General features: G+C 43.2%; 5 protein-coding genes across 13 annotated transcripts in view; 2 read left to right on the forward strand and 3 right to left on the reverse strand.

Moving 5' to 3' along the window:
- The first annotated feature begins 360 nt into the window (after positions 1–360).
- Positions 361–3,398, forward strand: ube2al (ubiquitin conjugating enzyme E2 A, like). The gene is made up of 6 exons (XM_029136480.3): positions 361–552; positions 1,440–1,520; positions 1,654–1,679; positions 2,020–2,109; positions 2,197–2,285; positions 2,598–3,398. The coding sequence occupies exons 1-6, from the start codon at positions 509–511 to the stop codon at positions 2,724–2,726; spliced, it is 459 nt and encodes a 152-aa protein (XP_028992313.1). The 5' UTR covers positions 361–508; the 3' UTR covers positions 2,727–3,398.
- ing1 (inhibitor of growth family, member 1) lies at positions 2,812–7,186 on the reverse strand. 3 transcript variants are annotated; one of them, XM_029136478.3, is made up of 4 exons: positions 6,905–7,186; positions 5,841–6,015; positions 5,579–5,727; positions 2,812–4,938 (listed from the first exon to the last, which is right to left on the reverse strand). In XM_029136478.3, the coding sequence occupies exons 2-4, from the start codon at positions 5,977–5,979 to the stop codon at positions 4,315–4,317; spliced, it is 912 nt and encodes a 303-aa protein (XP_028992311.1). In that variant the 5' UTR covers positions 5,980–6,015; positions 6,905–7,186; the 3' UTR covers positions 2,812–4,314. The 3 variants fall into 3 exon arrangements, with proteins under 3 accessions (XP_028992311.1, XP_028992310.1, XP_028992309.1); XM_029136477.3 differs by having other exon boundaries at positions 5,841–6,020; XM_029136476.3 differs by lacking the exon at positions 6,905–7,186 and having other exon boundaries at positions 5,841–6,887.
- Positions 7,187–7,308: 122 nt separating this feature from the next.
- On the reverse strand, positions 7,309–11,882 carry naxd (NAD(P)HX dehydratase). 6 transcript variants are annotated; one of them, XM_029136471.1, is made up of 11 exons: positions 11,509–11,643; positions 11,317–11,403; positions 9,543–9,693; positions 9,414–9,459; positions 9,205–9,293; positions 8,889–8,997; positions 8,642–8,692; positions 8,428–8,532; positions 8,218–8,338; positions 7,921–8,044; positions 7,309–7,836 (listed from the first exon to the last, which is right to left on the reverse strand). In XM_029136471.1, the coding sequence occupies exons 1-11, from the start codon at positions 11,606–11,608 to the stop codon at positions 7,686–7,688; spliced, it is 1,134 nt and encodes a 377-aa protein (XP_028992304.1). In that variant the 5' UTR covers positions 11,609–11,643; the 3' UTR covers positions 7,309–7,685. The 6 variants fall into 6 exon arrangements, with proteins under 6 accessions (XP_028992304.1, XP_028992303.1, XP_028992302.1 ...); XM_029136470.3 differs by lacking the exon at positions 11,509–11,643 and adding an exon at positions 9,938–10,342 and having other exon boundaries at positions 10,426–11,502; XM_029136469.3 differs by lacking the exon at positions 11,509–11,643 and adding an exon at positions 9,905–10,342 and having other exon boundaries at positions 10,426–11,502.
- Positions 11,883–12,290: 408 nt separating this feature from the next.
- Positions 12,291–15,424, forward strand: rab20 (RAB20, member RAS oncogene family). Its single transcript, XM_029136479.3, has 2 exons — positions 12,291–12,667; positions 14,282–15,424. Exons 1-2 carry the CDS (start codon positions 12,478–12,480, stop codon positions 14,872–14,874), a joined length of 783 nt encoding a protein of 260 aa, XP_028992312.1. The 5' UTR covers positions 12,291–12,477; the 3' UTR covers positions 14,875–15,424.
- Positions 15,425–15,461: 37 nt separating this feature from the next.
- Positions 15,462–25,369, reverse strand: part of col4a2 (collagen, type IV, alpha 2) — a 30,683-nt gene continuing 20,775 nt past the window's right edge. The window contains exons 12-48 of one of the 2 annotated variants that reach the window (XM_029136465.2): positions 25,258–25,299; positions 25,071–25,142; positions 24,951–24,995; positions 24,820–24,867; positions 24,701–24,736; positions 24,565–24,609; positions 24,332–24,383; positions 24,017–24,136; positions 23,701–23,850; positions 23,521–23,592; positions 23,236–23,387; positions 23,071–23,143; positions 22,854–22,960; positions 22,565–22,748; positions 22,210–22,254; positions 21,882–21,956; positions 21,694–21,792; positions 21,349–21,570; positions 21,098–21,259; positions 20,837–21,007; positions 20,558–20,701; positions 20,341–20,466; positions 20,080–20,261; positions 19,804–19,867; positions 19,626–19,700; positions 19,417–19,524; positions 19,199–19,306; positions 19,035–19,106; positions 18,597–18,722; positions 18,367–18,483; positions 17,997–18,158; positions 17,797–17,895; positions 17,555–17,701; positions 17,361–17,477; positions 17,032–17,223; positions 16,628–16,914; positions 15,462–16,541 (exon numbers count right to left, since the gene is read on the reverse strand). In XM_029136465.2, the coding sequence (XP_028992298.1) occupies positions 16,287–16,541; positions 16,628–16,914; positions 17,032–17,223; positions 17,361–17,477; positions 17,555–17,701; positions 17,797–17,895; positions 17,997–18,158; positions 18,367–18,483; positions 18,597–18,722; positions 19,035–19,106; positions 19,199–19,306; positions 19,417–19,524; positions 19,626–19,700; positions 19,804–19,867; positions 20,080–20,261; positions 20,341–20,466; positions 20,558–20,701; positions 20,837–21,007; positions 21,098–21,259; positions 21,349–21,570; positions 21,694–21,792; positions 21,882–21,956; positions 22,210–22,254; positions 22,565–22,748; positions 22,854–22,960; positions 23,071–23,143; positions 23,236–23,387; positions 23,521–23,592; positions 23,701–23,850; positions 24,017–24,136; positions 24,332–24,383; positions 24,565–24,609; positions 24,701–24,736; positions 24,820–24,867; positions 24,951–24,995; positions 25,071–25,142; positions 25,258–25,299 (4,353 nt within the window). In that variant the 3' untranslated portion in view covers positions 15,462–16,286. The remainder of the gene's footprint in view (positions 16,542–16,627; positions 16,915–17,031; positions 17,224–17,360; positions 17,478–17,554; positions 17,702–17,796; positions 17,896–17,996; positions 18,159–18,366; positions 18,484–18,596; positions 18,723–19,034; positions 19,107–19,198; positions 19,307–19,416; positions 19,525–19,625; positions 19,701–19,803; positions 19,868–20,079; positions 20,262–20,340; positions 20,467–20,557; positions 20,702–20,836; positions 21,008–21,097; positions 21,260–21,348; positions 21,571–21,693; positions 21,793–21,881; positions 21,957–22,209; positions 22,255–22,564; positions 22,749–22,853; positions 22,961–23,070; positions 23,144–23,235; positions 23,388–23,520; positions 23,593–23,700; positions 23,851–24,016; positions 24,137–24,331; positions 24,384–24,564; positions 24,610–24,700; positions 24,737–24,819; positions 24,868–24,950; positions 24,996–25,070; positions 25,143–25,257; positions 25,300–25,369) is intronic. The other variant, XM_029136466.2, reaches the window with a different exon arrangement.

Below are 25,369 nucleotides of genomic sequence, written 5' to 3' on the forward strand. Positions count from 1 at the left end.
AGCACAGCCTCACGTGTTGGGGCACAACCGGAGCGCTCTTCTCTGCCATAGTCACCTGTCAAGGGGGGGCGACCTTCATCGTTGCAGCGCTGCACAAACAACGACGTCACTGTGACCACGCCCAGCGCCAAAACAGGCCCCCGTAGAGAATGGGGGGAGACGTTAATATTTGTTATTGTAATTATACTTCATACACATATATTTTGTGGGGATTTAACACAATTTCCTTCTAACATGTATTGTACTACGTAAGGCATACACTCGCGGGTATGTTATTACCGCTAGCTTTTCGTGTACATCTGCACACATAATCGTCTCCCCCTCTTTCTGTGACATGGTATCGTCCTGTAAACCTAGCTGTGCTATCCGGAGAGTCAGGATTACCGAGAGAACGACGGAAAGAGTCAGTGGGGAAGTCAAATAACCATAAAGTACCACGTAACATTTTTGACAAAATCACATCTGTTGACACATATCTAGTGTTAATACGTGATCAACTAATTAAGCTATGTCGACCCCGGCTAGAAGGAGACTTATGAGAGATTTTAAACGGTGAGTCGATGAAAATTATTCCAAGAATATTTGTCAAGAATGGCTAGCGTTAGCTTATGTTAGCTTTTATACGAAGGGAGCCATGTCCTCATTTAAATGCACTGTTTCCTTGATCACGGCAGTACATTATCATTTTTCGGTATACATTTTTCTAAATGTTTAGCCATTTGTGAAGTGAAATGTCGTCGATTTAGGAAACGTTTGCTGTTTCTAGCGAAGTGCTAACGTAGCTTATACGTTAGCAGGTTAGTCAGCGAGAGTTAACGTTACTGTTGCAGTTTACGGCTGCTGCCAAACTAGCTAGCGTTAATGTTTAAAAGTCTGTGACATGTGAAGGGCCGGTCATTTTATATGCTGTTAAACACATTCACAGAAAAGAACCTCACGGCGTTACGTGAATTTTGATCACATACACAAAGATATTAACATCTACTCATAGTTCCACGGAGGTAAAACGGCGGATCGCCAGCGAAAAGGCACCGTGTCAACTCGAAATCAAGTTAGATTTTATGAGCTTTTTTCAAATAAGCCTCGCTACTTTCAAAAGTAAACGTAGACAGCTTCACATCGTGACCACCGGCCTTGTCCTCGTAGTTCTGACAGGTCTGTCCAGGTGTAGTGTGACAAACCTGTGGTGTAATCATCATTGTGGAAAAATAATTACGTGCGTTCTTAGTAGGAAATCTGAATTAAAAGTATGTCATAAGCTAAGTTGGAAAAGTGTGAGACAGTTTGTTCTGGTATTTAACAGTAGTGATTCTATTTTTGGTCCCTTTTGTTACAAATATAAAATGTTAATGTTAAGAGACCAAAAATATTCAAGTTATTTATAGAGTAAACACTTTGTGCCATAAACACCTCTTTTTATTATTTTCTTTATAATGAAGGCTACAAGAGGATCCCCCAGCTGGTGTTAGTGGAGCTCCCTCTGAAAACAACATCATGGTGTGGAATGCAGTCATATTTGGGTAAGACATTGATTTATGTTGTACCTTGGTACATTTATTTTTCCTGAGTACAGTTTAAAGCTTGTGGTGATTTATTTGTGTGGTGAGTGAAATGAGTCATTCAAAAAAAAAATGTTTCCCTTTGACCTCACAGCCCTGAAGGAACTCCTTTTGAAGATGGTAAGTACTTTATGGTGTACTTGATTTATTAGAGTCTGTAATTAAAAATTACATTAAATGTTTATTGTATGTTTCATAAATGTTTAATGCTATCTATGCACATTATTTTAGAATCTGTCCAAACAGACTCATAGTATATGAAAAAACATAATGGCATAGTTTACATTATGTTAGAAAGTATTTTTATCATTATTTTTTATTAGTTGTTAAATGTGTAGGGCAACTTTTTTATTTGTTGTGTATATATTAGAGCATATCTCTGCTCCAATGCACTATTATTATATTTTAAATATCCTTCAGAAGTCAAGTTTATGCATTTAGATCTTTTTTTTTGTTTTAGGTACATTTAAACTCACTGTAGAATTCACAGAAGAATATCCCAACAAACCTCCCACAGTACGATTTGTGTCAAAGATGTTTCATCCAAATGGTAAGGACATTATTCCTATTGTATTTTCAGACATTCGGACATTATATCATGATAGTTCATGCAATGTGTAATTGGTTCTATTTCTAGTCTATGCAGATGGAAGTATATGTTTGGACATTCTACAGAATCGTTGGAGTCCTACCTATGATGTGTCTTCTATTCTTACATCTATCCAGGTATTAGTTGTTTAAGACTCTGAATCAGTTTAAAAGGCAACAATGAAATATGGTGTGTTGTCAAAAATACACAATAGTGTATATAGTATGTGGTCAAAAAAGCCATAGTATGTTGTTGTCATAAATATGACTAGAGAGTAGTTTATGGTTACAAAAAAATAAAACATGACTAATATGTGGTCACGAAAATGCTAGTGTGTCGGCAAAAAGTCCCATAGTATGTAGTCATAATTGGGCTATGTTGTGTTTTCAATAGAAATGCTTCATCACAGAAAAATATACTTATTGTGGTACTTGTGTCGTCTTCTCCAGTCCCTGCTTGATGAACCAAACCCCAACAGCCCAGCCAACAGTCAGGCTGCTCAGCTGTACCAGGAGAACAAACGGGAGTATGAGAAGCGTGTATCTGCCATCGTAGAACAAAGCTGGAGAGACAGTTGACCTGACAATCCTGACAGCTGCTCTCTCTGTTGTTAAGTTGTGTGTGCTGCAACTTTTAGTGGAGTACCTCTTAATTTTTTTGCCCCCCCCCCCCCTTTAACCTTTTTGATTTTAAGCTTTTATGCACTTTACCTTCAATTTCCCTTTATAGATTTCTTTCTTGCCTGCCAAGAAGAATTTATTTTTTCTATTATATCCCCCTTTCCAATCCACCAGGGGAATGTGCTAAATCTTGCCTTGATAGTTTATCAGTATGGACTTGTGGGCCATTACCTAAAAAATCTGGTGTGTTCTAACTTGCTGTAATAGCTACCCATGACTACTTATGTTAAATGTTTTGAGGGTATATTGGGTACGTCATGGGCCTTTTTCTGTTGTGCTCCTGATCTGCTCTGAAAGCTCTGGTCTCCTTTACGATCACTCTACTTTTCCTTAGAGGAATGAGCAGCCCAAGCATCATGGACTACAACTAAACGAGACATCTTGACACCGTCTTTTGCTGTGTTGTGAACTCTGTTACATGCATGACAGATAGTGTATTCACATCCCTGTTCTGTACTCATGTATATAAGAACCTTGCAACTGAATTTATGTACAGATTTTGCACTGGTTGTCCCTCATGTCATTTTTTTCAGCACTTGTAAATAAATAAAAAAGCTAATTTATCTTTAAGGGAGTTTTTTTTATATCTGAGAAACGGCACATAATTGTAATGTAACACCAGAGTGTATGTGATGGAACACATACTTTTTATTCAGGAAGTGGCTACATGTCACGAACAGTCTAAAGCAGGGGTGTCAAAGTGCCTGCTGCCCTGCTGTTTTCCACCTCTCTCTGCCCCAGCTCCTACTGATTACCATGACCAGGCATGTTCAGTCAATGACAAGCTAGAAAAGCCAACTGACACACCTGATCAAGGTAACTAGAAGAGAGAGCTGGAAAACCAGCAGGGACACTGGCCTTCGAGGGCCAGAACCTGACACATGTGGTCTAAAGTGATTGTATGAAATACAGTCAGTGCTAACAGAACAGAGGAATAAAGCAGTTTTAATGTACACACAAAATTTAATTGTATTTGTTACAAACTGCCTGTTAATTCAATCAAGGGTTGTGGCATGTATACTGAAAATAATACCACAATTCAATGAAATACGTTTCATACAAAATGCTGATACATTAGCATTGATTATGAAAAAACATTTCTGAAATACTGCTCACTATAGTCTTGTGTTAGCTTTTTAGGAAATATTCTGTATAATATCACAGATTATTGGTTCTTCATCCCTAGTGATCGTCAACATCCTAAAACTTCTTCAGAAAGGTTTCTTTAATTGAGCATCATATATAATGAGTGGGTGATGGTTGCATGCATAGTGATGGTGAAGTGCAGGACATCTGGATACAAGCATGCAGGTTTTAGAGTACTGTATCTACTCTTTACAGAAAAAGAAAATCTGGTTTCTGAGCTATGCAGCAGTTACAAAAATAACTATGTACAAGAAATCCATGACTTCCTTTTAAAGTTAACATTAAGTGGAAACAGATGACATTTTTATGCAGTAGTGTCTATTGAAGCCAGTAGAGTGAGCTACCTGTTGTATGCCCTGTCCTTCTTAGCCCTCTCCAAGGCTTTGTCCATGGTCTTCTCATTCTCACCCCTACACTTGGGGCAGTACCACTTTCCCTTGGGCTTATGGTGAAGCCCAACGCAAGAGAAATGGAACCATTCAATAGGACATTCATCGTTATCACAGCCAATCATCTCACCGTATGACACCTGCTCACACAGGCAGTATGTTGGCTCATCTGGATCAATAGGCAGGTCAGGAGGGGACACTTCTCGCTCAGATTTTCCTTTAGATCGCTTCTTCTTTTTGGAAGAGGTTTTGGTGCGTTTTTCCCGGGATACTCCCACTTCCTCAGCGTGCTCCAGGCCTCCATAACTTTCCCGATTTTCTCCATTTTTCTGACGTCTCGAACGTTTCCCTCCAGCCTTATCTCCGCTACCTGATCCCGGAGTGACCTCATCCCGCTTCTTGTCATGATGACCAGGTTTGCCTGGAGTAATGGAGGTTGATGATGACATAATCGATGCTGCAGCAGTTGTCATGGATGTTGCCGTGGGAATCTGACTTTCTGGGACTTCTTGGGAGGAAAGAAGAAGTTCAGAATGCCAGTCCATTTGTCGAGTTCGGTTTTCAACCAATTCCACCTGAAAGAAAAAAGGCCAATCATTCATTATTGTCTGCATCCTTTTGTTTCTTTATGTGATTGGAGAGTTCAACTCAGACACGGTCTGGGGGAAGAAGCAATGATCGAAAAAATCCATCCATTGTTTTATTTTTATTAATTAAATTTTAACAAACTTAGTAAGTTATGGTTCAGCCTACTTTGTGTTTTCATGTGTTAACAGTTAACTTTTTTGGCGACGATATAAGATATAAAAATGTGCTGTTCTGTGCTCAAACTGTTAAAAACATGATACCTGGACATCTAGACACTAGCAAAGAAAATGCCATTGTATAGTATGTTGTCAAAAATAAGCCCTAGTATAGTATGTCATCATAATTGGGCCATAGAATAGTGTAGTAGTATTTGGTGGGCATTAATTAATTAATGTCTGCTTGCGTTTGTTGGATTATAAACAAGGATGACATACTGAAAGAAAAGTTTTCCCATCCATTGTTTTTTTATTTGAAAATAAGATTAACACAAACTTAGTAAGCTACGATTCAGTAAATACAGTTAACTTTTTTGGCTGTAAAGGTCATAACAACGTGCTACTCTACACTCAAACTGTGACAAACATAGTCTGGACGTCTGCCAGTGAACGGCTTCAGTTCTCTACGTACCATTTGACCAACAATCTGGATCTTTTCATCTCCAAGCTCTTGACTGCGGATGAGTGCCCTCTGAATCATTAACTGAAGCTTGCGTCTCTGAAGAGAGTCAGATTCCCGGCGATACCTTTCATAAAAATCATCAAGCTCCTCCAGAACATCTGTGAAAAATTACATTAAAAAAGAAATTGAACTTTAAATACTAAAAAGGCACAAACAAATGTTAGAGTATTATCAATGTTGGAAATCGTGTCAGGAGGGTTAGATGTGTTACCTTGATACTTGGCATCGATTTCCTTCATTACAGACACACTCCTCTGTAGGTCAAAAGGTAGAGACTCCACCAGGTCCAGATACTCCTCCACATAATTTACAACAACGTGAACCGGGTCACCGTTGGTTGGGTTCAACATTTCGGGGCCCCTCTTTGCCAGTTTACACTCCAACACCTGCACTTTAAAACAAGAACTCCTTGATGAATTAATCGTGAAAAAACATAAAGCTCTAGTCGCATTTATCCACTTCATTCGCTCTTAAATGTCTTTGTCCACTTTCTGGTTCGTGAAAAGCAGCAAATGGGTAAAACTGACCTGCAGTCAGCCATACGCGAGAGTGCAACGTGGACTATGGAGCTGCCAAAACACAACAAAGCTAAACAGCAACGTTAGCTCAGTTCACTTTCCGCTCAAATGAAACGGTAACATTATCCATCATACACCAAAGATCATGAAGATATAACGCACAAATTTTCGTCATAAAATCCCCCATCGCTATTTCCATCATGAAACTGATCTCCAAGATGTGAAGATTTAAGCTAACTGCAGTAGAAGCGTAGCGTTAACCTTCTGGTGGGTTTACAGTCAAATGACGTTCCCGCTAACAAACTTTGTGTAGATTGTTTGAGATGGCAAAACTGGTACTGATACGCAAATTAATGCGTGATGCTAAAATCCATAAATTGTCTGATAACGTTACTGGTTTAAATACATCACACACTAATGTGACAGATTAGCAACAACGCTAACCACAAAAACAGTTTACTCACTACAAAAACAATCACGGCCTTATAAATTTGTAAATGTTATTGTTAAACAGACAAGTCACCGTTTATACTCATACAAGCATAAGCAAATGTTCCGATACATTAAACTGTCTTATTTTGGCATAAACGTGACAGAAATGTCTTAGCCAAATTAGCTTCTGATAGCTTTTAGGTACTGGTTAACGTTACTTCACCGTTCACGCTTTTAAACCCTGCAAAGAAAAACGGTAGCGACCACGCAACACTTTGGCGGAAACCATTTAGTCAATGAGCAGCACACCAGCACAACAACTTACCTGTGCTCAGATTAGTTTTTCTACAGCCAGAGTCCGCGTCCTCCGAACGCTGCTCTCGTTGCTAGCGCTAGGTCGTCTGTAGTCGACGCTAATGGTAGCAGGCTAATGCTAGCTGTTTGCTAAAGTGCCTGAACAAAACACGGAGCTGAAGCTGCTCCCTCTGCACTGACACTGATAGCGCGCCGTCGCCCTTGGCTTTGGGAAAACTGTATTTTTGCACATGAGGATTTATACAACTACATGTGTACAATGATTGACGTACAATAGCTTTTTCTGTTCGCTTTCCTCGACCCCTCACAAATTGTGTAGTAACAAGGGACCGCGTTACGTTTCCGTGCTGCAAGTAAATATTGCCACCCTGCGGCAAAGCGTTGGAACAAACTAGACTGCTGTCAAAAAGCCACTCACACAAAATGTTATTTATTGATTTGAAAATTCAAACAGGTTTCTGCTTTACCCTTTGTAACCCGTCAGTGTCTTTGGTGGGCTGGTTCCTTTAGCTACGTCAAAGTGTGTGATGAGCGGTATATCGAAGACGGAAGACTCGTTTTTTTAACAGGGTCAGTGAATGCACCTCGGTTCTCAGTTGAGAAGTCTGTATTCACTTCTGAGCGTTTGGGGGGTTGGCGTCTCCTCATTCAAACCCGACTTAAGAACATTTTCCATCAACCTAGCTATAGTCTATTATATTAATAGTTTTGATTTTTTTTTTAATTTGGATAATTCAAAAAACCACTATGAATGTATTTATTAATAAGGTTCTATTTCCAGTTGGTCTTCTTCAGCTTTCAAACAGTTTTTTAAAGGCTGAGCCAATTTCGTGGATCATGTCTGAAGTGGTGGTGGACCTTCCGTGGCGCTGGAAGGCTTGACTATTGCACTGCCTGGTAAGTGAACAGGCTCCAAACGCTGCAACCAGTGATGGGTTCACACTGAAAGAGGAGAAATAGGTGGACAAACATGGTATAGTCCTTTAAAATTGCAATGTGTCAGGATTTGCATAAATCCAGCCTCACCTTTTGAGCTTTCCAGCTGCAGAAGCCGCGTGGGCCCAGTGTGCCAGCAGTCCCATGGACCCCGAGAGGAGGTCACCCTGTCCACCGCACCTTCTCCCACTGCCCTCAGTACTGCATGAGATCACTAAAACCAGAAGGTCACAGCTTGAGATCGCAAGACACAAAGAGCCCAAAGTAATTTATTGTAAACAGTATTTCTATGTAGAGAGAATGTAGTGGGAGATGAAAATGGAAAGGTTAAGTGAGTGGAATGGCAGGAGAAACATGTCTTATAAACGGTGTGTTTATCCTACTAACCCCTACTGCCATCTGTAATCAAATCCTGCTCTCCTTTTAGCACCAGAGTGATGTTGCCCATGGCTGCACTGAGCTGCATGACACTGCGTTGACGATCACCGCTGTCCATGGGTTCATGGTGCTGACACGAAAAACACAAACATTACCAGGAAGAATCTACCGTTATAAGCCTTAAATCGTTGCATAGCTGACATCTGACACAGGACCCACCAGTGCCTCATACAGTCGGGTGAACTCCATGAAGTTAGGTGTAAGGATGCCCTTCTGGTAACCTTGAATAACAGATGGCTGCTGTGTAACTAGCCATAATCCATCCTGACGAAAACACACACACAACACAAGCGCAGCAGATCAGCGTGTTTATGGCTGTGCGAATAAAATCCAATCTGCCCAACAGCTGGAACTTGATTCTACCAGGACTTACTGCGTCAACAATCACAGGAATATCTCTTACTTTCGACTTTTCTATCACCTCCTAAAGAAAGACACAAAGTAAACATAAGTGTTGTATACATAAACATTTCCCACGGTATAGCAGAGCAGAAATGATTTAAATTCTAATTTACTGGCAGAGGATCAACACACTAAACAGTTGCTTCTTTCAAACAAATAACATTTAAAGAAGTGTGCAATTAATATAGACACAGTGTTGGATGCCATATTCCACATGCCTTGGCTGTTTTCAGTAATGACTCTTCTCTTCCTAGACCTGGTCCCACGACAAGGCTGTGCAGTCTTGGGAGCCACTTTTCTATTTCTTCCACTGCATTAGGACTATCTCTTCACACACACACACACACACACACACACACACACACACACACACACACACACACACACACACACACACACACACACACACACACACACACACACACACACACACACACACACACACACACACACACACACACACACACACACGAGGTCTTTTTAAAATATTATTATTATAGTACCGTTTGCAGGTTCAGGTGGATGTGTACTTACAGAACAGGATGAACTATGAGCTCAGGACTGTATGATTTGATTACAGTTGCAGCATCTTTGGTGCAGAACACGTGAGACAAGTCAGCACCCTGGAGATAAAGAAAAAAAGTCCCAGTCACTGCACAAGAACTGAAACTGTGCGAAAAAGGACTCAACATTATTTTATTATCTAAGAAATCTGTTTTAAAACTCAGCTGATTTCCTTTTACCACTTTCAATGCAGAGATGGCAGCAAAGTATGGAGCTCCAGTATAGCTGTAGTAGATAAAGATTAAAAAAAATTACCAAAACAACTCTTGTTGGTGACTGGTTGTATTTAGGCTGTGGTATGTACGTACTCTTGGCATCCTCCAATGATCCCAATACGTCCATCTTGCCCCTTGTGCTTTTTGGATGTGAGAGGAGGGACTATGCTCCTTACAAGTGAAGCGATATCATCATCCATGCCTCTCTGTGATGTAGAGCCCAGGTTATAGTAGCGTTCAAACACTAAGGAAATAAACAAAGTGGGAGGTTTACAGTAAGGTGTGTAATTCTCATTTGTCTGAGGGCTGTGACTCATCTCTGTTTCAGACATAATATAATGTAACTACAGTGAAACAAACACAGTAATGAAATGAGCTCTCCATCACTGAGCCTTCTCATTTCAGATGACGCCCAATTTCCGCTTTGTGTTCACACGTGACACCGAAAACAATACCTAAAGCCTGAGGATCTGGGTTCAACAGCTCACTGTGTTGCGGTAAACAGCCTTTTTGAGACGGATGCTGTCTGAGATGACTGGACTGTCCACGTGCACACGACGGGGAGGCGCTGGAGAACACCGGGGCGCAGGCCGAAGGAGCCAGCTTGGCCGCGGCGCCGCCTCTGGCGTGGGAGATGCTGGAGAACATCTGTCCCAGCATCTGGAGCATGTGCAGCTCCCTGGCGTGCTCGGCGTCCCTGCGACGGTCCTCCGCCTGCAGCCGCTGCTCCTCCGCGCGGTAGAAGCTCTCCTCCGCCTGGGCGCTCTGCTCCAGGAACTGCTCCATCAGTTTCTCCATGGGGAAGTTGGCGCGCCGCTTCCTCGGGCGTTTGGGTGTTCGGCCCGGCAGCGCACCGGCAGACTGGCTGCTGTTTGGAGCTCTCACTGAAGCGCCTGACGTAGATTGGGAAGAGACTGTGATCGTCACCATCCACAACCAAAGCACAAATAAAGCTAAATGAGGAGAAGGTGCTTACTGTTATTGCCCACGGTGACTTTCACCGGGATGGGGATGGGGACCGTCGGGTATTCCAGCTTCACTTCAGTCTCCGCAGGGTAAGGACACTCGTCTGTGCTCCCTGGATACGCATCCTGAGCGTCCTCTCCGTCCTCCTCCAGGCCGTCCACGGCCTCCTCTCCTCCCGCCCCGCCGTCTATTAACTCCTGAGGGTCAAGTGCGGGCCGGTTGCTCAGAATCCTCTCCATGGTGTCATAGAACTTGCAGATCTTGTGGTACTGGCCGTTGTTCCGGAGGTTCCCTTCCTTCGCTAACAGGTACTGCCTCTTGAGGCTCTTGATCCGCACCCTGCACTGCTCCGGCGTCCTCTCGAACCCCATCGCGCCCAGCCTCCGGGAGACGTCGCGGTACACGAAGCTATTTCGGAAGTTTCCATCCAGCGCCGCCTGGATGTCCTGCTCGCCCCAGATGTTCAGCAGGGTCCGCGTCTCGACGTCCGACCACAAGAAGCCCCGCGTTGTGTTCGCTTGCATAGCGGCTCGCTCGGAGTAACCTCCAGCTCGCGGAGTTGAATGGAGATGTTGACACTGCGGATTATGATGGACGTCTGGCGCTCGGCGGCGTTAAAGCTGCGGATCGCCGCTATCCCAAACAACGTCAACAGCGAAAGCTGCTCGCTTACATCGCTTCGTATGACTCAAGGGGTCGAGAGTTGTAATTTTGAACTTGGGAACCATTACCACACTGTGAAAAGCCAAACTCTCTGTATGCTAGCTGCCGCTGTGTCTGTGTTTATCTCTTTGCGTCGCTCGCTAGACGCGCCGCTTAGCGTTGATATAAACTGACTGGCGATCGGCTCCCAAGCTCGTTTGACGACCTTCACCTTCGCCAGGGAAACCTCCACACTGACCTGTGATCAGTCCTCTGAGGGCAACTTCACCTTTCTCCGCCTGCGCCTCCACCCATGATGATGGAAATCCGCGGGGTCCTAAAGACCCTGAACACAACTTTAGCTCATTAGCCCAACAAACAGACCTCTAAGCCTGACGTTAGCTTCAACGTTGCTACGGTAAAATAACATGTGGTAGTGTCTCCGCTTTACCTTTGTCGTTTAAACACACCACAGCGACGAGAACGGACAGCGACACTGGGAGAACGCACAAGGCGAGCACGCGAATCTGCTGTCGCCTGTCGTCATTCATTGCTCCATCTGCCGCCACCGACACACGCCCCCGCTTCTTACCTAATCTGTAGGTGCGACTCAGGGCGGACAGCTGCGTCCAGACGGTCCTGGTCATGACATGAGGCGGTACCGTGAAGCCCACTGGAGGAGTAGTAGGAAGCCTAAGATGCCTTCCGAGGCGCCTCGGAATAAAAAGCTTCGATTGGTGTAGATTAGAATCCGCCAACAGCAAAAAAGTGAACAACAAAAGCTCCCTAAACGTGGAAGCACTGATGTCCCACCAGTAGATGTTGGGTTAACGGGTTCCTCTTTATATGTCGGAAGTCAAATATTTTTCATTAAAGTACAGAAGTGATGGTCTGGTGCTCACCTCTAGCTAAACAGTAGCTGTGGCGTATTTTCCCTGAGTTACCTTTGTCAGGTCCGCTAACGAACGAACAGCATGGTTCTTAGCAATCTGTCTTTTTTTGTTCAATTTGTTTTTGTCATATTTATGTACTTATCAAACACAGAATAGTTTGTACGCATTGGTCTTTAAAGTAAACCAGACTTTTAGTGAAAAACATGTTAATAATAAGGAAACGTAGAGGCTCTTGGCGGCAGCACTGAGCCTGACAGACAATGGCTCAGGGTAGAACATTTCCCATATAGTGTCGCTTTTTACCTACTTCCTGTTTTACCTCACATAGTTTGTGAAGTTCTGAATCAGCAACAGAGAAAGCGCAAAGCACCGGACGGGAAGGTTGTCACAAATTAACTGACGTCCATGAGATGACGGTTGTTGTTCTCTAGCCCGAAACCGTCTTTACGCACGAGACTGCCATTCCCTTTTTTTACGATTAACGGGGAGTGAAAGTCCCCTGTAACGGGTCCGGATTCAGCAGCATCATGCCAGAGGTGTCGAAGATGAAGAAGCCCGACGTGAAGGTGGTCCTCCTGGGGGACATGAACGTGGGGAAGACGTCGCTGCTCCACAGGTACACGGAGAGGAAGTTCAGGGACACCATCAGCACCGTCGGAGGGGCGTTTTTCCTCAAGCAGTGGGGACCGTACAACATTTCCATTTGGGACACAGCTGGTAATTAATGTACTTTTTTTCAAAACTTGCTCATTTTTAATATTGTTGTATTTTTAAACGTACTCTTGTTATTTGGCGCAATGTAAATAAACCGAAATGAGAGAATTGTTTACCTGATGACACGTGATCGCATCTGAAGCAGTCACGTTACTATAGACGGTCCCCCTCATTTTATAATAACCTTTCTCTACTTTACATAATAATAATATCCATCTATCCACCTAATAATAATAATAATAATAATACATTTTTTCTAGTGCTGAAACGCGTACGTGTTGAAACCCTTCTACAAATGAAAGCTTTCAGGTCAAAACAGGATAAGAATAACCCGTCAGAGTAATCCAGCCCAGTGAGGGATAATCATGGCGCATTCACACACCTTTTCTAAACAATACCAGCGTCTCCTAAGCTGCTGAAGTTTATTTACGCATGTAATCTTAGAGACCAGGCCTCTTTCTACTTCTTATCAATACAGTGATAACTATGTTTGAACTGCCAGGAGCAGTGTGGGGTTAGTTTACAATATATGAATATTACTTTCAACAACACCTGGTGGTCACACATTCAGAGGGTTTAGTGTGTAAATGGACTGTAGTGGTGGAAATACACCCACAAGCACAGTAGGATATAGCAAAACTATATATAACCTGTTACATTCACAGTTACTGGAGTTGTTTGTGATTTGTGAACCTAAGGCCTGCATGACCTCCCATCGTTCTTATACCTGCACATTCCAGTCCAGTGCACATTCATTACTTTTAGCCAGTGACACTCTTCTCAAAAGCAGCTTGGTGAACCACAGTGATAAGGAAAGTCCAACTATGTCACCATTAAGCCATTTCCTGCTTGCTGTTCCCTTAATCCACAGCCTCTGACAGGACCCTGCTCTCATTGTGGCGGCGAAATGTCGAATCAGCAGTGACTCATGTCAAGCCGACTGTCAGCTTAGACGATCCAAATGTGGGAAAGTGGCAGTTCTTGGGCTCCTGCTAAATATCTGTCTTCTGTTTGGCTCAGCACACTGAGAGCAGGCACTATCTTTTTTTTTCCGTGATAATAAAGGCCCTTTTCAGTTTAGTGTCAAAGCACGATGCCCGCTCATAAGCCTCAAACCCTGTTCCTCTTAATGGTCATATGATTGGGCATGACAGGAAGACTTGCATCCCTGTGCTTCAACCTGTGTTTTCCAAACTTGCATAAAGTAGTACAGTCTAGATGCAACTATGGAATTTTTTCATTTACATTGTCAGAAATACTTTTGCTTTTTTAGATCTTCTGTATGTGTTGATGTATTACAAGACTAACTATGAATTTTTTATTATATTGTGTATCAGTAATCAATTCAAACCTCGTTGTTTTGTTGTCATATTTTAAATCACAATGCTACAAAACAATAATTAAGTCAAATGGATAATCCTCAAAAAAAAAATTCTGTTGCAGCCGTAGAGACAAATAAACAAAGTGCCCTCTCAAGAATCCTGCATTTTTCTAAAACAAGGGCCGTTGTTGTTTTCAAACTGCTGACTGTCTTGCACAATTTCTGTCTGCACCATGTGTCCTTCTGCAAAGCTTTTCAAATTGTTCTCTTTCAAATTGATCTCTGCCTTTCTCCAGGTCGTGAACAGTTCCACGGCTTGGGCTCCATGTACTGTCGAGGTGCCGCCGCTGTCATCCTCACGTATGACGTCACTAACTGGCAGAGCCTAGCTGAGCTGGAGGAGCGCTTCCTGTCCCTGACTGATACTGCCAATCATGACTGCATCTACGCTGTGGTGGGCAACAAGGCTGACCTCATAGACCCTAAAGCCCAGATGTTCCAGGACTCGGGTGGCGAGCCAGAGGACAGAACCGAGCTTGAAAAGGATCGGACAGAACCGCAAGTATTGTCCTCCTGTCCGACACCCCCAGCCTCCCCTGCATCCCCGTCTGGGATGATCCTACACAAACCAGTTACACATGAAGATGCAGTGGCTCTTTATGGAAGAATACTACGCTACAAGGGCCTGGAGGAAAAGAGCAGTCTGCCTGCAGAGAAGATGTGCTTTGAGACCAGTGCCAAGACCGGTTATAACGTGGACACCTTGTTTGAGACATTATTTGATTTGGTGCTTCCCTCCATTCTGAGAAAGAGGAATGAGAACCAGGCATCTCCTACTGTTGACCTAGAGGAATGCAGGGGTAAGCGGGCCAGAACCTCCTGCTGTTAGGATCCATCAAAAAGCAGTGGACAAGCTCAAACCAGTTCCTTAGAGTCTTGATTTTTAGCAATGGACAATCAGCAGGTGGATCCAGCCACCAAACACATACTGTGATGGTTCTACTACATACGCCTGAATGAGACCCCAGAGCAATAATGACCTCAGAGAAATACACAAATAAAGATTACTGATGCTGTGAAGTTGGTCTGAAAGAAGAAACCAGAGTTCAGTGTCCAGGAACACTTTTGGTTAAAGAGGGAAAGTGAAAGCCAGCAAATGCACTTGTATCCCAAAGATGTTTGTACACTTAAGAAGTCAGTCACTGCCATGTGTTTGTTTTTGTTGTTTTCTCACATTTAACATCACTAATTGTTAATTGCTTGGCACATTTTAAGGCTTCCCTAAATCACTCTTCTTCTTTTTTTTATTTTAATGTTTTGTTACTTGTCTCCACACACATTTAGTTGCACTTTTGGAAGCAGTCAGTGGTTGTAAATAGTAAAAAAACCCCTGTTGAATTTTTTAAGTGCAATGTCATAATAAAGATTTTTATTTTGCAGCTTGTCTTTGTCAGATCCGTGAATAAACCAACACCGTTTTACAAACAAACATTTAATCTTTACAACCCAATTCAGTGGTCATTACATGTCAATTAAAACCAAGCTAGTCAGTATTTTCTTGCTGAATCAAATTATTTCTATGTGAACAGAACTTTTGGCCTACTTTCTAAACTGTGTAAAATCCCGTAATCTAACCCAGGATCAGTAACCGCTGCACTGATTTAGAGTGGGACTCTTGATCCAGGCTGTTTACATTCTGTGCTGCTGGGGAACTAGGGCAGTTCAATAATTAACTTAAATTTGTAACGGTTCTGACATAAGTAGTTTTAGATAGATGCATATTTAACACTTACAGAAAAGGATCAAGTTCATTCAGCTGGTGTAATAAAAGAATCAGTGCATTGTGTTGACAAATATATGAAAATGCTAAACGTAGCGTAAAAAGGCAGTTGTATCATAAGCACTTTAGAGAAATAAAAACAAAGCATAATACTAAAAGTAAATAGGACATTTTGAGTTGTTTAGAAGCTGTGTTAGTGGCTGGACGGTCCGAACGAGTAGAATGAAAACATGTAGATAAACTGAAGCGGAGTATACACACGGGCGTCTTTGGTTTAGCTGTAATACATGGTCTTCGATGTGGTAACATTGTGCCAGTAGCTGAGGTAATAAGTTAAACAGTAAGCACCAATCCATACTTAATATAAAATACCGTGCCCATAATGCTGTTGGTTTCATTAAAGGGCTTCTGTCTTATCTACAGTGATGTTCAAAGCTCGTGGCATCAAACAGTCATTAGACATCGGAGCTTTAGGGACAATGTTTGACCCAAATCTGCATTTCAGGAGCGAGAGGCGACTTTCACAAGTTCTTCATGCAGACCTGGCAGCGGCTGATGCGTGACAAGAGCTGACCTGCCTTCAGCGTCCCCGATGAAGGGTCGGGGTGGAACGACTGATCTAGCGACGTGAGCCAGAAACTGTACTTGTTAGCAAAGTAGTGGCACGTGCCCTTGGCCCCGTTACACTCGATGAACGGCGTCGTGCGGAAGTCCTCCAGGCAGGAGCCCGGCGAGGACAGCGACTGGCCTCCGCCCTCATCTCCCGCTGCCGTGTGCTGTGGAGACAAAGGGGAGAGGGAGGTGTGAGGTTCAGCTAGCATCAGAACGCCGAGAAGGCCGTTGATCAATGATGTGAGCGCACCATGAGGAAGGAGTAGCCAATCCACAAGCTGCGCCAGCCTGAGGGACACTGAGGGATGGTGATGTCCTGGCTGTGGACTGCTATGGCCACGGAAGGAGCCTCGCACACTGAGCAGCGGCTGATGTACGGTTTGATCTCCTCCTCCTCTACAGGCATCATAGGAAGAGGTGCAGTTGTGGACAGCCAATAGGACTTGTCATTTCTGCTGGCATAGTAGCAAATGTCTCCAGGGTTGCAGTAGAGGAAAGGCATGGTGCTGAACCGCGGGAGGCAGGAACCGGCCAAACCTGTAACCGAAAATAGTAAGTTCATTGTAAAATCAATGTCTTACAGGAAAATGCATCTTGCTGTGCTATTACTCAGACACAGAGTTTGTGCATATTTTGATTTTGAGGTTACTTTACCGAGGTCTTGGTTGTGGGCCTTTTCCTGGCCTTCAAAGTACAGCAGACTGTAGCCTTCCCACAGTTTAGACATGCCCACGGGACACATGGGCGTCTGCTCTGATTGGCTGTGTTTCACCAGCAAATAACCAACGCTGACACTGCGGCCGGGCATCCCGGGCAAGCCAGGGTTCCCAGTGTTACCACGGCGACCTGTTGAGAATTAGGTACATCAGCAAATACAGCTGCCAATGTAGGCGACTTGAGTTTTTGACAAACTAGTCAATATAAAGAAGAAGAGGATAAAAGTTCATTGTTCACGTAGTTAAATGAAGCCTAATCAGACGTACCTTCCATGCCTTGTAAACCCGGGTGGCCCAAGTGTCCAACATCTCCTCGGAATCCAGGTATTCCTGGTGTACCAGCAATCCCAGGCATGCCCTTCTGTCCAATGGGTCCCATGAAGCCTGGACAGCACCCAGACGTTGATGAGCAGAACATCTAACATGAACTAAAAAACAAATGTATTCTAACAATGGCTAACCTTTATCCCCAGGGGGGCCGTGTGGTCCTGGTTCCCCTTTAAACCCTTTTGGTCCAGTTATACCCTGTGGGCCTTGGGGGCCTCTTTCCCCTGGAATTCTGATGGGAAGTGGAAGAGGACCTCGGTCACCTGTGGGTCCAGGAAAACCTGTAGCAGGGATAGACAATGGTAATAACCAGAACAAAGGCCACAAATAAATATTACCAAGTGAGCAGCAGCTCTGTGATGAGTGCATCGTTTACCTGGGGGTCCAGTGGTGCCTTTGGGTCCAACGAGGCCTCTCTCTCCCTTGTCACCATTTACACCAGGCAATCCCATCATGCCTTGTTCTCCTTTGACTCCTGCAAAACAAAAGCATTTGAAGATGGTAGCAGATGATGTTTTATATAATCAAAGAATCACCAAAGCAAAACTGGAACAAGCTTCAATATTTGATTCTTACCTTTTTTCCCAAAAACACCATCGGCCCCTCTGTATCCAATTGGACCTCGATCTCCTTTAAATCCTTTTACACCAGGGCTTCCAGGAAAACCACGTACTCCTGGTACACCCTTTTCTGCGGGAAGAGCATCCTCACCAGGTGATCCTCTGAATCCAGGGGTACCTGGTTAACCAGGGGGTAAATCGCTTGTAAGTGACTGTTCTGTCATCTGCATCCTAACTGTGATTACTGTGACAAACCAATGCAGACAGTAAAATATACGGATTCAGCTATGGGGTAGCTAAACTATATGCACTCAAAAATTTAAATATTACTACAACAATAGAATGATCAAAAGTGAAGGTTAACACATTGGTGCATTGGTTCTGACCATGGTGTCCTTTAGGGCCTGGAAAACCAGGATCCCCACTGGGTCCTTGTCTGTCAGGGGTCCCATCAGGTCCCACCGGACCACGGAATCCCGCTGGTCCAGGTTGACCAAAATCACCTGAACAAATGAAACACATGAAATCTGTAACACTAAAAATTTTGCAAACCTAGACACACATTCAGAGCCCTACGTGCAGAGTGGGAGCTGGTTCATGCAGAGCAGGCGCTAACCTGAGGGTCCTTGTAGGCCTTTCGAACCCGATGTGCCTGGAAAACCTGGCTGGTTGTTGGGGTCGCCGCTGTCTCCTCTATCTCCTTTGGCTCCTGTTTCTCCAGTTGGTCCAGTCACATCCACACCTGACAAAGTGTTTGAATGGATGTAGTGAAGAATTCAGGAAAATGCTTGTTTCACTGTACTAATTGTCTTACTGAGAAAAGGCCTTTAAAAGATATTTTTCTATCAAACAAATTAAAAATCAACAAATTAATCAATAAGTAACACTTTATTTGTAAAGGACCCATTTTGAGATCAATTAGCAAGTTTTATACTTAAAGCTACCACTATTCATAGTTAAAGGTTGATTATGAAAATATGCTTTCAGTCCATTTAAGCAGTAATAACATATTTGAGATTGTTTTTTATAAATTCTTGAAGATGAGGTTAAATACCTGGGGTTCCTGGGGCACCCTTCTGTCCTTTTAGACCATGTAAACCATAAAGACCCTTCGGGCCAGTAAAACCTGTACACATTTGCATAGATCCAGTGTTGGAAAACTATTAAACTTTTAGTTTTAAGAAAAAGACAGAGCAGCCACTGGTTAAATGTTTCTACCTTTGTCTCCTGGGAAGCCAGGTAAACCAGGATTTCCCTTATCACCAGGAGCTCCAGTAAAACCCTTTTGACCCTGGAAACCAGGATTTCCTTTTTGTCCATCTAAACCTAAAGAATAAACCCAAATCTTAAGTAAATTGAATTGACAGCAATGTGCATTTATATGAACAATTTAAATTGGCTAGTGCTTCATTAGGAGAGGAGTGGTGGTCTTTTACCTGGGTGTCCTAATATTCCTGGATCCCCTGACTCTCCCTTCTTCCCAGTGATACCTTCAAAACCACGTGTACCATTGTCGCCAGTCTTCCCAGTTAGTCCTGTGTGACCTGTAAGCAGAATTTAATCAGGTTATATCTGCCAGGTATTAGCCATAAATTACAGCTTGATACTGATCATCAACAGCAAGAAACTAAAACTGAGCACAGACCTGGCTCCCCTTCAAAACCATCCTCTCCTCTTAATCCAGGTTTTCCTGGGACATCCATACGAAGGCCTTTATCGCCTGGAAAAGTATTTAAAAATCTCAAAAATATGTACTTTCTCTTGATGATTAAAAAATAGTTTCTATATATTCATCTCTCTGAAGTTGAAATTTGACTTTCTACCTTTGGGTCCCTTATTTCCCTTTTCTCCTGATGCACCATAAGCACCAGAGCCTCCTCTATTTCCCTAAAATAACAAACAAACAATCAACAAATACATTATTATATTACAAAAACATTATTAGTCCTGCAGGCTGTAACTACTGTGCTTAACCTGCAGTGAGATGTGGGCAACTGTCTTTTAAATACCTGTACATATAGATATACTGTATGTCAAAATTGCAGTAATTTTAATAAAAGGCATTATTCCAGTTAGTACACACTCTCTGCTCTGTTTACCTTTGTGCCACTCATTCCTTCAAAACCGGTAATTCCTCGATTTCCAGTTAGGCCTGGCATTCCTTTAATCCCAGGCAGCCCCTGTGGACCTGTATCTCCTTGGTGACCTTTCTCAATGCTGGGGTTCCCAGGAATACCATCACGTCCTTTAGTGCCCGGTACACCGTCTGAGCCTTTAGGACCTACGGAAAACAGTAAATATGAGAATGTGAGGCATGTGGTATCAGGGGATGTGAGTCGCTATGAAGTGTAACTGCAAACCTCTTGGTCCAGTGAAACCGTGTTGTCCTTTTGGTCCAGGCTCTCCTTTGGCACCTTTCATTTCTGTTTTCACCTTGCCAGTGAATTCAGGTTTCTTCCCAGGCGGACCCATCAGACCACGATCACCTGACAAAGAAAGGGAGGAGTGCTACGTTTCCTTTTGTAATCTTATTACACTAACAAGGCCTGACACATACTAACCAACTAACGTCCTCACCTTTCTCTCCACTTTCACCCATCATTCCTTTTGGGCCAACTTCGCCTGGAACTCCAGATTCTCCTTTCAGTCCGCTGTAGCCCTTCACACCAGATACACCTGTCATACCCTTAAATCCTGCCATGCCAGAAAGGCCTTTGTATCCTGGGAAAGAGAGGGACCATTAAAAACCAAGGATTTCTGTCAAACACTTCTTCTTCTTCTTCTTCTTCTTCTTATTATTATTATTAATATTAAAGATTTAGATATTATTTGATTAGATATTTTTGAAAAACAAACCCTTCATTCCTGGAAGTCCGAGGCGACCATCAGCACCAGTCAGTCCTGCCTGACCTGTTGAACCAAACTCCCCAGTGGCACCAATATCACCATACTCTCCCGGCATTCCCTTTAACCCAACTGAACCTGGAGGACCTTGTTCTCCTTTTGTTCCCCTCTCTCCAGTAAAACCTGGCAAACACAACGATACAGGAAAAAGGATTTCAGACATGAGCAAGGAAGTATACCTGAGTATGCATGTCAACGTGATCATTCACATACCTGGCTCTCCAGTGAACCCATGAGGCCCAGGTGGACCTGTTTTTCCATGGTCACCAGGGTAACCGTGTTTGCCTGCTGGTCCAAGCCTACCTTCCTCCCCCTGTAGACCTAAAGAGCCCCTCTCACCTTTGAAGCCAATCATACCAGGCATGCCAACCGTTCCTGGAAAAAAATAAATAGATAAAAAAATAACAATAATCAAAACTTTTATTTGTTAATGGTTACAATAATGCCTACAAACTGGGGCTAACCTGAAAAGCCTTGTTGTCCTTCATCACCATACAGCCCTTTGTCCCCTTGAAGTCCTTGCAGGCCAGGGTCACCACGTGGTCCATTCAAAGCCCCCAAGACATCTCCATGAATACCCTTCTCACCTTGTTCTCCATGCCGACCAAAAAGACCAGGCAAACCAGGTTCTCCTACTGAACCTTTTCCACCAGGAATACCAAGGTTTCCACGTGGACCAGGAAAACCTTAATTTAAAAAATCCATAAAGGTTACTCAAATGAGGACCTGGTTAAAAGACAACGTTCAGATCTAATGCCAGCTGTCATCAGTTCTATTCTAGTATTTTCTTTTTTCTTGTCAGTCCTTACCTGGTGGACCGGGAGATCCACCTGTGCCTTGATCTCCTTTTTCTCCTTTTTCTCCGAGTACTCCGTCTTTACCCCGTGGACCCTGTGGTCCTTGAAAACCTGTTTGTTCACAGGCAAAAACATAAAAAATTACTCAAAGCTATTACCCTACTGTTCATGCAACATAAAACAGTTGTTTGTTTTGGTACCTGGAGAACCTATTGAGCCACTCGGTCCAGGGAGTCCAAGTGTCCCAGGAGGTCCAGGAGTCATTATACAAGCACCTGAGAAGATTACAGCAGGAAAATATTATTTGGGGGAAACAACATGGTTCAATAAGTTACTATAGTGCAAGTGGTTTTGACCGCTGCCCAGCGTGGATTGTCTTCCAGAACATGGCATTATCATCATAATACCTCTTAGTACACTCAAATGGTGAATAATAAAAAAATCAACATGCAGAATCAATCAATGGCGAAGCAAAACACAGTTGTTATAAAAAAAACAATAAGCCAAAAACCTCATTATTCCAGCTACCTGTTAAAGCCACCTGTTCCCCATCTCCTGCTGGAATACAGCCACCTTTCAGTTGCAAATGAGAGAGGATTAAAGGGAGAAGCATTTGAGCTATTTAAAAGCACAAGCATTATATCAAACAAGCTCTGCTGCAGCTGGTTTGAGGGATGCAGACCCTGCATCAAGAGGCAAAGAAAGAAATGTAAATAAAATGGCAAAATGTTATCATGCTTCCTCATTTATTACACCCACTACATTCCCTTGTCTTTGCTTTGGACTTTTAAAGAGAGCCTCTTAAGAGAAAAATAAAAAGTACTTAGTAGCATGAAAACTGGTAAATTCCCAGAAAGCCTTGAAGAAGTTGGCTGCCACTCACCTGGGCTTCCAGGTGTTCCTGGAACTCCAGTGTAGCCTGCGAGACCGTCATCTCCAGGTAAACCAGGCTGGCCTTTGAGTCCCACAAACTCTGCACCTGGTGGTCCCCTCAACCCAGCTGTACCAGGCTGACCGGGCAGGCCCTGGAAGCCTTTGTCTCCATGATCCCCCGTGGGACCTTCTCCCTGTCAACATGAACCACAACAATTATTGATCTGATAGTTATTAGAGCTTAGCATGAAGCAACTAATTAGTATGAAAATTGGTTTGCCGAGATGCACGTGACTCACTGGAAAACCCCGGGACCCAGGGACGCCAGGCGAACCCTGTCGGCCGGCTGCACCTGGTGCTCCTGGCCACCCAGCTCGTCCAGCAGGTCCTGGGTCTCCTGGATATCCTGTGTAGGGTACCGGCAAAAACACGTGTCAAGACAGACATACATCACTCATGTACCTATAGCAGACTCAAATGTCACACATTTTGCTTTGGCTTATCCTGAGACTTCACCTTTCTCTTTGGGTACACTTATCGCCCCCTTTTGGCCTTTGGGGCCTGGAAAACCTTCACTGCCACGAGGTCCCTAAGAGACAAGACAGAAGAAGTGTGAACACACACAAAAAACAGATGTTGCAATGCTTTTATGTGATTTCTATACTTTATTGCACTACTTACAGGTAGCCCGTCGTTTCCTTGGAGACCATCGTCCCCTACATCGCCACGTGGACCAAATTCTCCAACCATTCCAGAAACACCAGGATCCCCAGCAGGGCCAGGTGGGCCCAGATTTGAGCCTTCCAGAGTGCACTGACATTCACCGTGATCACCTAAATGCACACAGATCTGCCATTTAGTTCCATATTTAGTACTTTGAGAAACTCAATGAAAGGAATAAAGGTTGCAACTTTCTGCTTTTAGTGAATCATTAAAGAATCATCTTGAACAAGATGGCTGCCCTACCTTTCAGTCCTTTAGGGCCTGCATTGCCAGGTCTTCCCCTTGAGCCTGAAATCCCCTTGAATACATCACTCCCTTACAGACATACAGTCATTTAACACATTTTTGGAGCAAACCTGGGTAACAACAAAATAAAAATAGACAATACACTAGACAGCCTTTAACCAGGTAAAACACACTCACATGTTTGCTTGCGTCCTGGAGGGCCTTGGAACCCAGGACGCCCTTTGGCACCTGGGGGACCTGGCATGAAAGCAGGAATTCCTGCTTCCCCCTGTAAGCCTTTCTCTCCCTGATCCCCATCTACACCAAATGGCCCAAAGAACTCGTACTCTGAGGGGCACAAGAAGAAAACATAAATTAATAAAGCATTTTTAGCATTTATTGCTAAAAATTGTATGACAATGCATTAAGAACAAGGGTAGTCATTGTTACGTTTTACATATACAATCCCATCAATATACATATATTAACCTATAATGATACCTATTAAAACTACCTTGTTGTTGTTGTTGTGATTCAGAAGCAGAGCTTCCTGGGGGTCCAAGGAAACCTTTATCGCCTACTTGGCCCCTCTCTCCCTGGGGACCCCGGTTACCACGAGGACCAGGGGGTCCAGCTTCCAAAGACAATAGTAGAAACAATTTCAGCTCTGTGTAATTTTAAAGCCTTATTGACTGTAAAAAAACATTTTCATAGTTCAGTTATTCTTTTTTCTATCCTATTTGTTATCACACATATTATATCGTTCAGTAAGTTGTCACTTTTCTAATCTTAATTTCTGATCATTTGTCTTTAACATCGATCGTCTTACCCTCTAAATAGGATCCAGATGAAATTAGCTCTCCTGGTTCACCTCTGACTCCCTGAAACACAGAGTTAGCATCAGTGCAATGTTGTGTTTGCAGTTCATTTCCCCTACTAAGCTCATTGAGACTTGAGAACAAAAAGCGTAATGAGCTGTGACCCACGTCCTGATGTAATCTGTATCCTTTAGTTTTAGTCATGTAGAAAAGGTTCAGGAGTGAAAACCAGCTGCACTCTCACCTTTACTCCTTTGCTGCCTCTGAGTCCGTCCTCTCCACTTTGCCCCTGGTTGTAACCATAAACTTATTACATTACATTCTATATGATAATTTTAATGCATTGTGGATATGATGGTTGATGTTTTAAACAAACATACTTTTGGTCCAGGACTCCCGTTTCTACCAGGCGGACCCTATAGAACATGGTATAATGTTACTGCATGGACTGAGGCTGTTTTGGTATATGTGTAGTATGTGAAAATGTTTCTGTGCTCACTCGCTCTCCAACGAATCCAGGTACGCCAGTTTCTCCTTTATTGTCCGCCTAGAATTAACCAACCAAAGGCAAAGTTGACTGAATTTCAAATATTACTATTGGTGTGAAACAGTAGGTGCCATTTTACATACATCATCTCCTCTGTCTCCCTTCAGTCCTATCTCTCCAGGACGGCCCTAAAAGTGAAAGTTGAACATTTTATAGCACATAGTCAATAGTTGCTATGATGGAGACCATTTTAACATACAGACCTGTGAGTTGTCGGGTGGCAGAGTATGTTGATATGTAGCATTTCCAGGCTCTCCAGGTGGTCCGATGTCCCCCTGTGGTGTGGATCGAGATTAGAACTCTACATATTCTATATATAAGTGATCAATTTGTGGAAAATGTCCAGCTGCAGCATTACTGTAGCGAACACACACTACTACAGTTACTTACAATGTCCCCTTTGTCTCCTTTAATATAATTAACCATTTCACCCTGCGCAGAAAAAAAACATTTGAGGCTGCACTCATGACATTTCTATTTGTTATAGTTCATAACATACAGT

Source organism: Betta splendens, chromosome 21 (genome assembly GCF_900634795.4).
Source record: "Betta splendens chromosome 21, fBetSpl5.4, whole genome shotgun sequence".
Classification (NCBI taxonomy): Eukaryota; Metazoa; Chordata; class Actinopteri; order Anabantiformes; family Osphronemidae; genus Betta; species Betta splendens.

What these genes read in the sequence shown, in the direction of transcription:
- ube2al (XM_029136480.3), top strand. Translation starts at nt 509, where the DNA reads ATGTCGACCCCGGCTAGAAGGAGACTTATGAGAGATTTTAAACG. An exon ending in TGGAATGCAGTCATATTTGG is followed by an intron (nt 1,521 to 1,653) that starts GTAAGACATTGA and finishes TTGACCTCACAG; the next exon opens with CCCTGAAGGAACTCCTTTTG. An exon ending in AAAGATGTTTCATCCAAATG is followed by an intron (nt 2,110 to 2,196) that starts GTAAGGACATTA and finishes TTCTATTTCTAG; the next exon opens with TCTATGCAGATGGAAGTATA.
- ing1 (XM_029136476.3), bottom strand. Translation starts at nt 6,093, where the DNA reads ATGAAGTGGATAAATGCGACTAGAGCTTTATGTTTTTTCACGATTAAT. An exon ending in AATCGATGCCAAGTATCAAG is followed by an intron (nt 5,728 to 5,840) that starts GTAACACATCTA and finishes AATTTTTCACAG; the next exon opens with ATGTTCTGGAGGAGCTTGAT. An exon ending in TCCAGATTGTTGGTCAAATG is followed by an intron (nt 4,939 to 5,578) that starts GTACGTAGAGAA and finishes TTTTTCTTTCAG; the next exon opens with GTGGAATTGGTTGAAAACCG.
- naxd (XM_029136469.3), bottom strand. Translation starts at nt 10,939, where the DNA reads ATGCAAGCGAACACAACGCGGGGCTTCTTGTGGTCGGACGTCGAGACG. An exon ending in AGTCACCGTGGGCAATAACA is followed by an intron (nt 10,343 to 10,425) that starts GTAAGCACCTTC and finishes AATCTACGTCAG; the next exon opens with GCGCTTCAGTGAGAGCTCCA. An exon ending in TTCCTGTGATTGTTGACGCA is followed by an intron (nt 8,533 to 8,641) that starts GTAAGTCCTGGT and finishes TGTTTTCGTCAG; the next exon opens with GATGGATTATGGCTAGTTAC.
- rab20 (XM_029136479.3), top strand. Translation starts at nt 12,478, where the DNA reads ATGCCAGAGGTGTCGAAGATGAAGAAGCCCGACGTGAAGGTGGTCCTC. An exon ending in TTCCATTTGGGACACAGCTG is followed by an intron (nt 12,668 to 14,281) that starts GTAATTAATGTA and finishes GCCTTTCTCCAG; the next exon opens with GTCGTGAACAGTTCCACGGC.